The 17370-nt window shown below is 40.0% G+C and overlaps 1 protein-coding gene across 1 annotated transcript in view; it reads right to left on the bottom strand.

Annotated features, from left to right (window-relative positions):
• LOC111157446 (ENTH domain containing 1) overlaps positions 1-17370 on the bottom strand; it is a 101622-nt gene that overhangs the window by 76190 nt on the left and 8062 nt on the right. Inside the window, exon 3 of the mRNA XM_022518848.1 lies at positions 2259-2501. Coding sequence (XP_022374556.1) covers positions 2259-2501 — 243 coding nt within the window. The remainder of the gene's footprint in view (positions 1-2258; positions 2502-17370) is intronic.

The raw sequence follows: 17370 nt of genomic DNA, 5'->3' as shown, positions 1-17370 counted from the left end.
TTTTTTTTTTTTTTTTTTTTTTTTTTTTTTTTTTTTTTTTTTTATTTGACAGAGAGATCACAAGCAGGCAGAGAGAGAGGAGGAAGCAGGCAGAGAGAGAGGAGGAAGCAGGCTCCCCTAGAGAGCAGAGAGCCCGATGCGGGGCTCGATCCCAGGACTCTGAGATCACGACCTGAGCCGAAGGCAGCGGCTTAACCCACTGAGCCACCCAGGCGCCCCAAGACTGACTTTTTAAAAGTAGTCAAAAGTCATTCCAAGCTCAGTTTAGTGAACAAGACGTGTCATAAAGCTAGAGAATATCATTTAGGGTTAAAAAAAAAAAAAAAAGCAGTGACTATAAAGCAATAAACTCAATTTCCTTGTATGAATCATAAAAATGGCTCAGAGCTAAGCTACTTCTTTGGCAATTTAAAGATTCATTTCCTAAGTTTACAGTAAGTTCACCAAGCTCGCCCCAGATTACACCTGGAGTTTCCTTTGCCTGGAACACCCCAGATACACATGGATTGTCCCCTCACTTCATTTGGGTCTCCTCCTCCAAAAGGCCTTCCCTCACTCCTGACCTAAACTAAAGCCATCCCTGTCACTCTCTGTCCCCTAACACTGCTTTCCTTTTCTTTTTTTTTTTTTAAAGATTTTATTTATTTATTTGACAGAGAGATCACAAGTAGGCAGAGAGGCAGGCAGAGAGAGAGGAGGAAGCAGGCTTCCCGCTGAGCAGAGAGCCCGATGCGGGGCTCGATCCCAGGACTCTGAGATCATGACCTGAGCTGAAGGCAGTGGCTTAACCCACTGAGCCACCCAGGCGCCCCTGCTTTCCTTTTCTTTATAGGGCTTGTCCCTAGCATAATATTTTATATCTATTTTGTTCATGTGTGGTTAGTATATGTCTCTGTCCCTAGAATATTTGCTCCATGATGAAAGGGACTACGGTCTACTCGCTGTTATAGCTCCAAATTTCTGCTCGATACCTTCAAATAAATTCAAACTTCAAATAAATTCCATAAATATAAGTTTATAATGAAAGAGAAAGGAAGAGAGAAAAGCAATGGAGGGAGAATAAGAAAGGCAACAGAGCAGTTGCAAAAGGAGTGAAGAAACTCTGGGCCAGTTAATAGTTGGTGATTTTACTCTGTAACCCTTTTCTGTAGTAGTTTGAACTGAAGGCTTCTGTGAGAAAATTTCAGATGGGTCTCTTATCATTCCTGATTTATTTCAAAATAAAATGTCCGCCCTCAAGAAAGAGGTTCCACTACATTTAGAAGCATGTAGATAGCATTTACTGTCTTTTACTGTCTTTCCGTCTCCGCAGTCCACACAAGCACAAAGTGAGAGAACATTTGAGAACCTCTGACTGAGTCAGAAAAGTACTTTAGTGATTTTTAGCAGGATTGTTCCACGTTGGTATTACTATGAACATTCTTAATTTCCAGATTTAACTGACATTTGGAACATCTGTTTGAACTGAACACCTGTAGCTCTTTCAGGATCTTCCTTAATAGAGCTGCAGGATAAAGCTATCAGGCCAGCCTCTGAAAATACTTTTAACTCTACATTACTCCTGCTGTGTCCCTCACTTACAGCATGAGGTTTAGTTCCTTTCAAGGGACAAGGATCCAAGTCACATTTCTTTAATGTTTTTTTGCTTCCTCAAACTGTCCATTCCTCATACAAAACTTCACAACAGGATTTGTACCAGAGAAGACAGAGCCCGTTGACATTCCTTTACTTTTTAGCAAATTTAATAGGAAAGATAATTGTATCTCCCTACTGATTTCTGTAATGCTACAAAGAAATCCCTTTTTTAAAAAGTTCAGTTCATAATTAAAATGTATGTACTATGAGGCACTGTCATCCTGTAGGAGTTTTAGAGACTTTCAGAATTCTGGGGCACCTTTAAGCAAATGTAGGATCAAACAGCACAAAATGCACGGATACCCAGACCCCGAGTCTCACATTCTAGTTATGATGAAAATCTTAAAATGAATCATGATGCCAAGTAAGCATCACTACTTTAATACCATTTAAGCTCAAAAATCCCACTTTTTTGGAAACCCAGATAACCTGTATTCCAAAAATAATCACAAGATTTTCTACTATTACTCTTCATCTCTGTTTTGTACAGTGCAATGTCTAACATAGTAATAAGAGTACTAATATAGCATTAATATTTCAGTATGAAAACCTAATGTTTTATATTTTTTAATTGTTCTTAAATGATACCTACTACATTGTAGGTCTGTGTTCAGTATACGTACTTTTATTACGTAGCCTTGCAACCTTAAGAAGCTTATGTTTCTTCTCTGAGGCAGGAGTTTCTGGTGTGTGGGCAGAAGCACATGCTGTTGGTGAGTTAGCTGTACCAGGTAATCTTTTAGGAAATGTCATAGAGTAGGAGGTACGCCGTCTTGTCCGACATGCTACTTCCCTCTCTCTGTGCAGCAACTGTTCATCCATCAGCAATGTTATGACTTGCTTAGACTTCTCCCGGATATAATACCCTGAAAAATACATTGAATTTGTGTAAGTAAGAAAATATTCACTGAAGTTACAATTAATTTCTATTCTAAAGAAAATTAGGGAAAAATGTAAACAGTGTAGCAAAGCAGAAAAATCTGTAACAAGTCAAAGGGAAACCTAAGTTTCATTGGAGTTGTCAATAAGTACTCCTTTTCTTATACCTTAAGAAGTACCTAAATGTGTGATGAAATCATATCACTTATTGACATGACATTTTTCACTCTAAATATATTTCCTTTTAAAAACAATACATTCTCTGCAATAAATCAAACAATGTAGGCATAAAAGAAGAGGAATGAATTAGATCTAGATATAGGACAATGGCATTGGCTAAAGATTTAAAGTAATATGTATGGTTATGAGTCAAATCAGTAAAGCACACGGGAAAATCAATCATTATATATGTATACAGGAGAGAGAAGTAGATAGAGAAATACATGGGTGGTTGGGTGGATGGATGATGGATAGGCAGGCACATGGCCAGTGGTGTCCCCACGCATTGTTAATATCGGCTACCTTAAAGGAGGACATTAGGGTGGGATAAGAGTAGGGAGGACAATTAGATTTTCTTTGACATAACGTCTTATTAAAACAACGTGATGCCATTAATAGAGTGCCAGAGCACAGTCTAAGACCAGAATCCCAATGACAATACTGTCCTTAACCAACTGTGTGACTCTGATATGTTAGGTGGTCTGTCTGGGCTTGAGTTTTCGATGTGAAAACCAGTAGAAGCATATCTGTTCAGTGTAAATCACAGATACAAAAGAATACTCATTCAAATATATAGTATTATTATTACTAATCTCAATCCCTTCCCATGAAAAATGATAAAGGAAAACCACTTCCCTCTCCACATGTCGGGACTAACTCATAATATAACATCTCACGTTTTCCCAAGCCTTCCTCCAGGAGTAAAATGACAAGTCCTTAAAGACCCACTACTATGTTCATTTTGGGTTCTAAGCGTGGTGAATTGAAATATTAATATATCCAACTATAACTTACCAGCAGGGGAAGTAATGAGAAATGGTCAAATGGAGGGTGCTTTTGACAAAAGAGGCCAACATGTTCTCTGCCAGTCATTTCGTTAAGGACTGCTACGACAGGGTTAGAAACCTTTGCTTAAGTTGCCATCTTTCCCAAGATTATTTTATCTACTCTCAGTCTCATTTCTTAGTCACTTCCTCCTTCCAAACTTCCTTTATAACTGCTGTGAAGAGTATCCTTCTTGACACCCTTAACTTCCTTTGAGTAATCTGTAGTCCATAAACAAAAAGTCCTGCAGGGTTTTGGGTTACCACTCCTTGTCACCTGATAGAAGCCTGCTGTGACTGTCAGCCCTTGGGGACAACGTGCCAGACACCGCTACTCCCTTGAAAACTGCTTAGTAGCTTAGTTTGGGGGAAGGGGTGGAAAACTTGTTTTTCCATTTCTAACTTCACAAAAACTCATCTTTTTGCTTCCTCTCTCTCCCTCCACCTGAACCACCCAGACTACCTTATTCTGCTGTCACACCAGGCTCTCTGTCTCCTTCAAGCTGTGTGTTAGCTGTTGCTTCTGCCAGGGACTCTGCATGGCTAGGTCCCTAATTCATTCAAGTCTCTACTCAAATGTCACCTCCTCAGAGAAGCCTTACTTCTGCCCACCCTATCCAAAATAGCCCCATTCCCATCACTCTCTATTCCCTTACCCATTTTATCACTACCTGCTATTGTTGTGTGTGGGTATGTAAATATATATGTTTTTATATACACATAATAATAATTTTATACACACACACACACACAATAATATATACACGTTTATTTACTTGTTTACTGTTTGTTTCCTCACCTACAAGCTCCATGAGAGCAGAGAGCCTCATTCACCCAGTATTTCCAGTGTCTGGGAGAATGATTGGCACATAGGAGCTACTCAATAAATCTTTACTGAGTAAACAAATGGATAAAGGAACAAATTACCAAAAAGTCTCCATTTTCTCCCTGACGTAACGCAAATGGAACCAGATGGATGCAAGGTATCGAGTGCCAATTTACAGCATTGCTGCCTGAGAAAGTTGCCTGGCCTGAAAGAGTTTCTTGCAACATGCTTAATTACAAGAGGTCAGAACTAGAAATTATGGGACAGATGTGGATTATTTCAGTCAGAGTCTGCATGAACTGGTGGGACTTGAAAGCAGCTACAAAAGTTCAAAGGTCCAAGCAGGTACATCAGGCAGAAAGCCAGCCACAATGACGAAGCACTTCTCCCTGAAACATGAGGGCTTCTCCCTGAGGGAGCAGGTGACAGCCTGCCACAATGGTTTGCTTCGGGCTCAAGGCTGTGCATGGCCATGGCTACTCCCCCACCACCATTGAGATGCTGCAGAGTAGAAACCCAGCTGTTCTAAAGCACCAAAGTTGAAAGTGAAAAAAATCCAAAACCCCAATAAATGTGCTTCAAGGATGAGTAAAAAATAACAATTAGTACCAAAAAGATGGTATCTCCTCGCTGCTAAGCAATATGTTTCTGAAAGGAAAGGAGGAACCTAGCACTAGAACGGAATTGTGGAATAGAACACATGCAGGAAGTCACGGCTCTGTGTCTGAAAGAGAGAAAGAGATGGGGGTGGGGGGAGATGGTGGGAGGGAGAGGGAGAAAGATCGACAAAGAGAGGGAGACATGGAGTCTCTGAAATGAGAAGTCAAACTATGAAACAGATCAATACCCAAAGATACACCAAGATGTAAAGCTTGTTATTGACATGAAGGGTAAAGTAAAAATAAAGCTATATTCTATTTTAGTAAGGAAATCAGGGATCTTTGGGTTATAAGTGACAGAAACTCAAACTGAACAGGCCATGGGAAAACCAGGGGCTGCAACTGGGCTTCAAGTAAAGAGGCAGAGACTGGAGAACGCCCAGGACTGCTTTTCTCTCCCCTGTCCCTTCCTCCGTCTGCATAATGCTTTCCTTTTCTCCTCTTGCAGACCGGCTTCCTCCATCTGAATGTGGAATGGCCACAGAGAGTTCCAGGTTCATGCCTCACACTCTGCCACCTGAGAAGCCTCCCTCTTCCTTCACTCAAATTGGAAAAATCCAGGAGAATGACTCGGCTTGGCTCAGCTTGAAAGTCACATGCCTGTCCCCTTGGCCAGAGGGTGGCAAGCTCCCACTGGCAACCGCCATCAGAAGGGCCCAGTGGACTGAGGGGACAGTCAAGAGGACAGAAAAATGAACGAACAGAAAGCCAACCTGAGGAGGCTTCTCAAACTCACACAAAGGACCGGGACATGCAAATCACTAGAGCAACTCTGTGCCAAACCAATAGCCAAGGAAATGCACTTATTCACCTCGGCGGTCATTTGATCATTTTTTCAACACTTAAGTTTCAGGAATTGTTCTAGAAACATGAGTGAGAGAAAAAAAGACAAGATCCCCAAACAAGAAAATTTCAGATACAAATAAATGCTCTGAAGGAAATAAAGCACAGTAAGGAGCTAAACACCGAGCTGTGGTGCAGGGAAGGACAGTCGGATCACAGGCATCTTGCTCAGTAAGAAAAGGCCAGGCCTGCAGCCCTTCAGGCAGAGGGAACAGCTCGGACTTCACCTCCTGCTGAGGGATCACAAGCCCCTCCCCACTTGCCCTTCACACTCTCCAGCCCCTGCCCTGCTCTTGTACAGCACTTCCACACGCTACAATTCTTATTGATTTGATAAGTGTCTTTTTCCTCCATTACAGCATAACATCCATGAAGGCCAGAATTATACCTGCTTAAGAGTTACTTCGGAAATGTCTATTAGATAAATGAAGGAACATGCTGAGAAAAAAATGTCCCAAATGCAGAGGAAGTGCGCCTGTAAACACACAAATGAGCAGCATGTAAAGGGATCTGGAAATACAGTAAATGCAGAGATGTTGGGCAATGAGATGTGACGGCAGCAAAGGCACACAGCAGACTTCTAGAAAAACATGTATTACGCCTAAAACTGTGGTCATAAAATATCTTAACTCCCCTCCCTCCATATGGACCTGACCCACTAACCAACCAAAATTTACTCTTCCTTTTTTTTTTTAAAGATTTTATTTATTTATTTATTTGACAGAGAGAGAGAGATCACAAGTAGACAGAGAGGCTGGCAGATAGAGAGAGGGAAGCAGGTTCCCTGCTGAGCAGAGAGCCCGATGCGGGGCTCGATCCCAGGACCCTGAGATCATAACCTGAGCCGAAGGCACCCCTACTCTTCTTCTTAGATTGCTTTCTCAGTGAATTTTACGTCCATTCTAAACCCAAAATGTGAACATTCACCTCCCACACCTGGGAACCCATGTCTGCTGATGGGACCAACTAGCATCTTCTACATCCGTCCTCTCCGCTCCGTCTCCCTTAGTTTAGTTCGGGTGCTGCTCTTTCCTTGCCTGCGGTGTTCTGAATTATTTACTTATCTCAAGTCTCCCTTATCCTGTATCCTCCACAATGTCTCTGCAGGTTAGCGTGAGGGTAGGGTGGGGAGGGAGGGCAGCAGTATCCCCAACAGTGTCATTTTCAAGTTAAAAAAACCTTCAGTCAAGTTGGCACAGTCAGTTCATGCTTCAAAGTACCCCTGTGCTCCGCTCCAAACACACAGCAGTAAGAGACATCGCCGGCCTCACAAACAAGGTAAAAACCTCCACAAACCAGAAATGTACGAGAAATGAAAAGGCGATGACCAGGGCCGAAGCCACAGGGCTGCTGGGCTCTTGACCCAGTTCCGCTCCTCAGGCGTTAGGGAACCAGAGCTGGTCTCACTGGGGAGCATCCATGTTTGTGAGAGAAGGCTGAGAAGAAAAGAAAAAGAAGAGGAAAAAAGCCAGCTGCTAATTGCTTCCTGGGTTGTCACGTATCTGCGGCTGTGATCTAGAAGCTAGAAGACACGTGAGCAGCCTTAAGGCTGGGAACTACACCGAGCCACCCGCCACCTCAGCGACCGCATCCAAGACACTCTGGTTCTGTCACAGGGCATGAGCCCTGAGCTGCCTCAGTAAGGGCTGTCCTGGAGGCTCTAGGGACGTGGGGGGCAAGAACTGAAAACCTGCATAAAGGGGCGAACACAGATGGCAGAGGAAGAATGTCCCAGTCAAAAGAAGACAGAAAACTCAAATTCCAAAATAGTTTTTAAAAAACATCTAATGCTTAAGAAAGATGCTGATAAAAGCAGCGATCAAAACACAACTTCACTCCAAATGAAATCAGTGCTTCACAGGATTCTATAAGCAATATTTTAGATTCGTTAGAAGACTTTAAAATCGTAAATGAAGATTTTTATTTTTATGTATTATTAATTTAGTTAGTTATCTGAGAGAGAGAAAGAGAAAGAGCACGTATGTGTGAAGCGGGAGCGGGGGCAGGGGCAGAGGGAGGAGGGGGACAAACTCCCAAGCAGGTGCCACACCCAGCGTGAGCCCTATGTGGGGCTTGATCTCAGGACCCTGATATCCATGACCTGAGCTGAAATCAAGAGTCAGACACTTAACCACCTGAGCCACCCAGGTGCCCCCAAAGATTTTTAAGTAAATGAGATTAAGAGAGATTAATACAGGAATCATATTCACAACCAGAAATATGAGATTATGAGCCAAAACAAAAACAGGCAGAAATGAAGTAAAAACAGATGGATATGAAAAGAGCCAGTTAAAAATCCTAGAAAAGAAAACTGTTGTCAGTGGGATTAAAAAGAAAAAAACCCTCAACATCCGAGAAAGACTCCAGAATTTAACAGTTGAAGAGAAATTGAAGACAAGTTGGTAATTGAGGAATGGTATTAAGGAATTCTTCCAAAATACAATCCAGAGAGGCAACAAGATTAAAAAGATTAATTAAAAGTCATAAAGGACAGATTGCAAGGCCCAGTATTCACTAAGAAGTTTCAAAAGAAGAAAATTATGGTAATCACAAAAAGGCAATATTCAGAGCAAAAGGGGGCTAGGAATTTTACGTAAAAGACATCAATCCTCACATCAAAAATGATCTCCAGGGGCGCCTGGGTGTCTCAGTGGGTTAAGCCTCTGGCTTCGGCTCGGGTCATGATCTCAGGGTCCTGGGATCGAGCCCCGCATCGGGCTCTCTTCTCAGCGGGGAGCCTGCTTCCTCCTCCCTCTCTGCCTGCCTCTCTGCCTACTTGTGATCTCACTCTCTGTCAAATAAATAAATAAAATTTAAAAAAAAAATGATCTCCAAAGACCAAGCAGGGTAAATAAAAATAAACCTATATGTAGAAAAACAGAACATTTAGGATAATGAGAAGCTCTTAAAAACTATCAATCCAGGGACGCCTGGGTGGCTCAGTTGGTTAAGCAGCTGCCTTCGGCTCAGGTCATGATCCCAGCGTCCTGGGATCGAGTCCCACATCAGGCTCCTTGCTCGGCGGGAAGCCTGCTTCTCCCTCTGCCTCTGCTGCCACTCAGCCTGCCTGTGCGCGCTCTCTCTCTCTGGCAAATAAATAAAATCTTAAAAACAAACAAACAAACAAACAAAACTATCAATCCAAAAAAAAAGGTACTAATCCCTTCTTTGGACCACTAGTCAGCTGTTCAGCCGGCAAACATTTATTTGGCATTCCACCAAACCGGGTGAAGAAACAGGGATACCAATAAAGTCACCTCAACCCTCCAAACCCGGCAGTGCAGTGAAGGAGACTGACAAGTACTTGAGTCAGACAGCCACGTGCTTCGACAGGTGTGTGGACAAGGTGCACTGGATGGGCAGGAACTGTGGAAACAGGGCAGCTGGCAAAGCCCTTCCTAGTGAATGGTTGCACCGAGCGTTATTTGGGCATGAACATACACTGCAGGAAACAAAAGTAATAAAAATAAAAATATGCCAAGGACTAATTGTATTAGCCAATACTGACTGATGACTCACTAGTTTCCTGACTTTCAGACATTATCTCCGGTCCTCACGAAGTCCATTTTACAGATGAGAAAAGTAAGTTTAGGGGGACAAAATCTTTCCCAAAGTCATAAAGTCAATAATAAGCTAGAAGGTAGAGACTGGCTCTATAGAAAGCCCATAATATAGACTTCTATTTCTTTGACTGAATTTAGCATACAAATGTAAGTTTTTTTATTTGATGAGAACCTTGAGAAGAGAATGTGTTGACACAGCCCCGAAGTGCTAAACTGGTTATTCTCCCTTGTTTGTTTACTGTCCTCTGTTATCCACGCGTGTACAACATATTAAGTGGAACGTGGGAGGACTGGCTGGACTAGCATATTTAAGTTTAAATAAATTTCGTGGTTTGTCTCTTGCTGTCGTGATGACCAATGACTTATTTGTTCAAAGGAGCAAAAGGTGACCCAAAATATTCAACTTTTTCATGTAGAAAGGTTTTGTTTGAACTCACAGTAATATAACTCTTAAGTAACTTGTAACAGTAACAGAACAGGCTTATGAGGACCCAAATCCTGTATTTTTGCTTAAAGGAAATTCATCTGTTTATCAAAACTCGAATATTTGTTACAAGAGATCACGGTTGTTCAGCAGCTTGTGTTAATTAACCCACCTCTCTGAAAACGAGCACATCTACCTTGCAGTAATGAATCCACCCACCCGTATCCATCCGGGTGGGTCTGATGGTTAAAGAATTCTGACGACTGCTGTCTGACAGCTAGAGAGAGAAAATCAAGTCTGATGCATTGGGAAGCTAGAGTCTGTCCACAGTGCTTAGCCACTACCCCACATGCCTGGGAACTGCCTGTCTCACCCCCCACCCCCAGCCCCTGTTCTGTCCCTTCTGTAAAATAAGAAATATCCTCAGATTTCAGTTAGTTGGGTTTTAGTCTTAAAACAGCCAACCAACATCTAAAAAAACTCTTTTACATTTTTAAATATTTTTTTTTCTTGAACTCACTTTCCAGATATCTTGGCTCTTTTTAATTTAGTACAGTCACCTTGAAAGGGAAATTCCAATCATTCCTTTTTTTCTCTCCTACTTGCCCACATTCCCTCTTTGTCTAAACCTGATGTCTTCTCCCCTTCTGTGAGAACCTGAACTCAAAAAACGACCTCCTCCTCCTCAAAATATATGTAAACATATAAATGTATATTATATTGTAAATGTAAATATACAAATGTAAAATACACGAATTTATAAATGAATCACATCGTCTAGAGTCCTTGCTGTTCACATTTTAGTTTGTATTAACTCTGGCTCTCCAGGCTTACTTCCTACTCTTAGACATTATTTCACTGAGCAAATGGGTAGGTGATTGGTAAGGGCCAATCCTGGAGGCAGAGAGGCAGCCTGTACAAAATCAGCCATGGAGATAAGTGTGAAGCATCTAATTCCTCAAATTAGATGACTGATAATGACAGTGGAAAATAAAATGGCACTAATGTCACCAGTGCACACTATGTTACTTCTAGTAAAACTGCTTAACATTATTTTTTAAAAATAGATTTTATGTATTTTATTTGAGAGAGAGCGTGAGCAAGAGAGAGAGACAGAGCAGTAGGGGGAGAGGGAGAAGCTGACTCCCCACTAAACAGGGAGACTGATGTGGGGCTTGATCCCAGGACCCTGAGATCATGACCTGAGCCGAAGGCAGAGGCTTTTAACCCACTGAGCCACCCAGGCGTCCCTAAAATGTACCTTTTAAAAGAAATCTACTTTTAATTTAAATATGAGTGTGTGTACATAAAAATGGCCATTTAAACAAAATTAACTGCAATCTCATGACTTACCTAATTGAGAATAAAGAAGTACACGAATCTATAATGCACACATTTCTGAGAACCTGAAATGGTTTTATAAAAAGAATGCCATAATTTGCATAAATAAATAATTTGATGGTATGAAACATTCAATTGGGTATTTTTCAGACAATTTTAATTAAGTTCACACTAGTAGTTTAGTGAAACTTTGCTCAGATATTTTTAAAAACTCAATTAGAAGAAGCTGTGTAGCGTAATAATAGAATAGGACTAAACAGTATTAGGATATATGAGCTTTAATCATGTTCAGTTATCAATTAGCTATGCAATCTTTCCTAAATAATTTAATCTGAGTGTTAGCTCCTCATCTCTGTAAGAGAGATAACACATAACTTTCATTCCTCTAAGATGTTGAAAGGCTCAAATGAGATACCATACATGAAAATGCTCTGTTATTAAAATCTAATAACTCAAACAACTAGATATCTCATGGAAAAGAATGAACTTTACTTCTACCTCACAATATACACAAAAGTTAATTCTAGATCAATCATAGACCAAGCTAAAACTGTAAGATGTCTGGAAGAAAACAAGAGAATTCCTTCATGGCCTCAGGGTAGGCAAGCTTCTCGGACAAGACACAAAAGACATCAGCCATAAAAGGAAAAAAACACACTGCACTTCACCAAAAGACATTTAGAAAGTGAAAATGAAAAGACAAGCCACAAACTTGGAGAAAATACTTGTAATCCATATATCGGACAAAGGACTCATATCCAAAATGTATGAAGAAACCCTACAAATTAAATAAAAAATAAGCAAAAAATAAAAATTGAAAATAGGCAAAACACTTGAATAGGCAAAAGACATTCATATGTCCATGAGTTTTACAAAAAGGTGCTCAACAACTCTTCAGGGAAATGGAGACTGAAACAACCCTATATACCCATCAGATTGATTAAATTAAAAAAAAAAAGAATAACAGTATTTAACTACTGACAAGGATGTGGAGCAACAAACTCTCAAACACTGCTAATGGGAGTGGGAAATGGTAAAAAACCACTTTAGAAGACTTTAGTTGAATATACACCTGCACTATGACCCAGAAATACTACTCCTAAGCATATGCCCAACAGAACTGAATACATACGGCAACAAAAAGACTTACATAAGAAGGCTCATAATCGCTTTATTTATAATAGCCAAGAACTATACACACACCAAATGCCCATCGACAGAAGATGGGCAAACAGACATCATATAATGGAACAGGACTCACTAATAAACAGGAACGATACTGCTGATAGATGCAACAACATGCCCAAGTCTCAAAATCATTAGTGGAGATAAAGGAGCCAGAGGCAAAAGAACACATATGTTTCCATCTGTATGAATTTCAAGAACAAACACAACTAATTTATGCAGCAGAAGAAATTAGAATGGCAGTTGCCTCTGGGAAGGAGGGAGAATTGACTAGAAAGGGGGATAAAGGAACTTTCTGGAATGATGGAAATGTTCTTTATCTTGAACAATCTCGAAGTTGGTTATACTTACCAACATTCATCAAACTGTACACTTAAGATCCATGCACTGTTTCAGGTAAAGTACCTCTAAATTTAAAGCAATGTGTTCAACTGCCAACCTAAAAAACCCTAAAACTATACTATAATACAGAGTGTCCCCAAGACTTGGAACAGTGAAAATCATGTATTTATCATACATTTTTTTTAGTTTGATATTTAGGCCGGCTGCTTTAAACTTACTTCATCTGAAAATCTGTCTGGAGGTTGAGGAAAACCATACTGAGAACATTATTTGAAATGTTAACTAACAAACTATTTGAAAACAAGATTCTCCTCTTCCCCAAGTTTTCCGAACTGTTTTCTCAACTTTTCCCCCCTATAGTACCGTTGCTTCCCCTTAGCTATGGGAAATACTTTCCAAGACCTCTACTGGAAGTCTGAAACTGTGGAGAGTATCAAACCCTATATGTGGTTTTTTTGTACACATGCATACCTACGATGAAGTTTAATTTATGAATTAAGCACAGTAACAGATTAACAACAATAATAAAATAGAACAATTATAACAATATATTGTAATAAAAGTAATTATATGAATGGGGTCTCTCTCTCAAAATATCTTATTGTTGTTCACTCATCTTTCTGCATGTGGTAATGTGAGACAATGTCTACGTGATGAGATGAAATGAATGGCGTAGGCAGTGTGTTATAACACTAGGCCACTACCAACTTTCTGAACAATAGGTCAGAAGGTGGATCATCTGCTTCCGGACCATGGCTGACCACAGGTAACTGAAACTGTGGAAACGAAACCACAGATAAGGGGAGAATACTGTAATACTTCTATTAATCACTGGGCAGGGATGATGTGATAGGCACCCTTGTAATGTTGGGAGATAGAACACGGACAAAGCAGACATAAAATAACCCTGCCCTCGTGAAACTTACATTCTGGTAAGAAGAGATAGAAAACAAATAAATACTAAAATAAAATATGTCCAATGTCAGATAAGAAAAGCTACTAAGAAAAGTAAAACAGAAAGTGGCTAGGGTATATCAGTGCGAAGAGTGGGGTAGAGCTGATTTTTTCATAAATAGGGTAGATATAAAGGGCCTCACTAATAAGATGACTTTCTCAGCAGAGATCTAAAGTGTGTGGGAAAAGCAGTGCAGGTAACTAGGAATGAGTACTCCAGGCAAAGGGTAAAAACCAATCAAGGAAATAAACAAAAGGTCTTTTTTCTATAATTTGTTTTGCTTTTATCTTTTTTCTTAGCCTTTTCTTGATAACCTGTATCTCAGGTAGGATCCAGCTATAGACTACTTGGATCACTGCAATTTCTCTTTCATTAATTTCTCAGCATAAACTTCACTCTCTTTTTTTCTTTTCTGATCCAACAAAATCATTCTTACTGAGCGGTTTTTCAATGATGGCATTTCTTACCTCAAATCTCCCGCTCTTTTTTATGACTTCTGCTCAATAAAAATTTACTGATGTCTAGTATGTACCAAGGCCCAATTGTAAAAAGATGATTGTCATATGACATATACCCTCAGAATCTAGTCAAGGATATATTTGTACATATAGATGTATATGTATACACACACAGGCATACATACACACATACACATATATACCAAATGGATATACTGTAAAAACACACACACTGATATTATTAATGAAGAACTGCAGCAATTAATTCTGCCCAGTGAGGAAAAGAAGAGATCATTGGAGATATAGAGGAAAAGACCTCTGAGCTAGGATTTGATGACTAAGTAGGAACTCAACAAACATACAGCAAGAAACGACTATTACAAGGAAGAAGAAACATCTTAAGCATCAGCTCAGAGAGGTGGAAGCAAATAATCTACCAGTAATGCTAGATGCAATGTTAGATTGAAGACTAAGAAAATAAGAGTAGAAAGGTCAGTTGGGAACATGCTAAGGGGCCTGACTTTATCCTGAGAGCCAGTGGTTCCCAAATTATTTTGACTGCATACCCAACCAGTAATAAATTTTTGTGCATGCATCTACCCTCAATATATATATACATTTGTTTATGTATAAATTAAATTATGCCAAGAGCTACTATTCTAATATGTTACACTCATTAGAAAACAAACACAAAAAGATAAATGCATAAAAGATAAAAATAAGTAATATTCTTGTCCTCTTGGTGCTACCAAATCAACAGGAGTATTTACAAAATCTAAGGTAGTATACCTGTGCTTACTTCTTTGACACTAAGCTCAACTGTTAGGAAATCTGAGAGACTTTTATGATAGTGAATTTAAACATATCTAAATATACCATACTTTGTACATAGAAATGGTATAAATGCATAAATGTTTGTTTATAATTTCATGCTTATTTATTTTATCTCTCAAAATAACTCATAAACCCTTTAGAGCAGGGGCTGATCTACTCTTTCCACTTAAAAAATCATTCTGTAAAGTTAAAAAAAACAAAAAGATTATATCCCATTCACTATCATCCAAAATATTATGCCTTTCTAAAACCTAATTCTTGGGGAGACAAAAATCTTAATTAGCATTTTATTTTAAGTTTTAATAATAAGTTTAATCCCCATGGAAATTGATGCCTTTACAATTTCTAGATTAAGAAACACAGCATGATCAAAACCCAAGAAGATTTTCTCTAATTTCATCATTAAACCTCAAATCTGGGTGGCTCAGTTAGTTAAGCACCTGACTCTTGATTTCAGCTCAGGTCATGGTCTCAGGGTCATGAGATCGAGCCCTGTGTTGTCCTCCACACTCAATGTGGAGTCCACTTGAGATTCTCTGCCTCTCCCTCTGCCCCTCCCCCTGGTTGTGCTCTCTCTCGCGCACTCTCTCTCTCTAAAAAAATTAATAAAAATCTTTAAACCTCAAACCTGACCTTAAGTAAACAGTTCAAAAATAAAGAGGATGCACATCATAACCAAGTGGGATTTATGCTAGGGATGCAAGGCTGGTGCCTACATGGAAATCGATCAATGTAATACACCAGATTAATAGAGTAAAGGGAGAAAACACATAATCACCTCAACAGATGCCAAAAAAAGCACTGGACAAAAGTCAACAGCCTTTCCCCATAAAAACACTCAATGAACTAGGCATAGAACTCCTACAACCTTATGATAAAAAGCATCTGTGAAAACCTACACCCCACATCATACTTAATGGTAAAAGACCGAAAGCTTTCTTTAAGATCAGGAACAAGACAAGGATATCTGCTCTCACCACTTCTATTCAACATTGTACAGGAGGTTTTAGCCAGGGAAATTAAGCAAAAAGAAAAGAAATAAAAGGCATCCAGATTGGAAAGGAAATGTAAAACTATCTCTATTTGCAGATGACATGATCTTGCAAGTAGGAAATCCTAAGGAATCTTAAAAAAGTAATAACGATTATAGCTAATAAACGAGTTTATCCTGTGTAACAGGACACAAGACCAATACACAAAAATAACTTGGTCAGTTGTATTTCTATACATTAGCAATGAATAATCTGAAAATGGAATTAAGAAAACAATTCCGGGGTGCCTGGGTGGCTCAGTGGATTAAGCCTCTGCCTTCAGCTCAGGTCTTGATCTCAGGGTCCTGGGATCGAGCCCAGCATTGGGCTCTCTGCTCAGCGGCGAGCCTGCTTCCCCCCACCCCCCTCTGCCTGCCTCTCTGCCTACTTGTGATCTCTGTCAAATAAATAAATAAAATCTTTAAAAAAAAGAGAGAGAGAGAATGAAATACTTGCAAATAAATTTGCCAAAAGAAACATTAAGACTTATGTACTGAAAACTACAAAGCATGTATGAAAAAAATGAAAGGAGGCCCTAAACAAAAAAAAAAGAACATCTTGTGTTCTTGGATGGGAGGAACTGATGTTGTTAAGATGGCAATATTCTCAAAATTGATCTATAGATTCAATGCAATCTCGATCAAATTTCGAGTTGCCTTTTTTACAGAAATTGACAAGCTAATGCTAAACTTGAATTGGAAATGCATGGGACCCAGAAAGTCCACAACAATATTGAGAAAGAATAAAGCTGGAGGACTCAAGTTTATTTCAAAGTTTATTACAAAGCTACAGTAATCAAAATTGTGTGGCATGGGGGCACCTGGGTGGCTCAGTGGGTTAAGCCTCTGCCTTCGGCTCAGGTCATGATCTCAGGGTCCTGGGATTAAGCCCTGCATCGGACTGTCTGCTCAGCAGGGAGCCTGCTACCCGCCTCCCCTCTGCCTACTAGTGATCTCTCTCTCTGTCAAATAAATAAATAATCTTTAAAAAAATTGTGTAGCATGGCCTAAGGAAAGACGCAGAGATCATAGCACAGAAATGAACCCTTACATCTATGGTCAGATGATTTTCATAAGACTGCCAATATAATTCAATGAGAAAAAAAAAATAGTCTTTTCAGAAAGTGGTAGTGGGACAACAGGATACCCACATAAGAATGAGGCTGGAGGGATGCCTGGGTGGCTCAGTTGGTTGAGCAGCTGCCTTCGGCTCAGGTCATGATCCCAGCATCCTGGGATCGAGTCCCACATCGGGCTCCTTGCTCATCAGGGAACCTGCTTCTCCCTCTGCCTCTGCCTGCCATTCTGTCTGCCTGTGCTTGCTCTCTCTCCCTCTCTCTCTCTCTGACAAAT

Source organism: Enhydra lutris, unplaced genomic scaffold, assembly GCF_002288905.1.
Source record: "Enhydra lutris kenyoni isolate GAN:26980312 unplaced genomic scaffold, ASM228890v2 scaffoldscaffold55, whole genome shotgun sequence".
Classification (NCBI taxonomy): domain Eukaryota; kingdom Metazoa; phylum Chordata; class Mammalia; order Carnivora; family Mustelidae; genus Enhydra; species Enhydra lutris.
The sequence above is the reverse complement of the archived record's forward strand: the minus strand, read 5'-3'. Positions and strand labels throughout refer to the sequence as shown.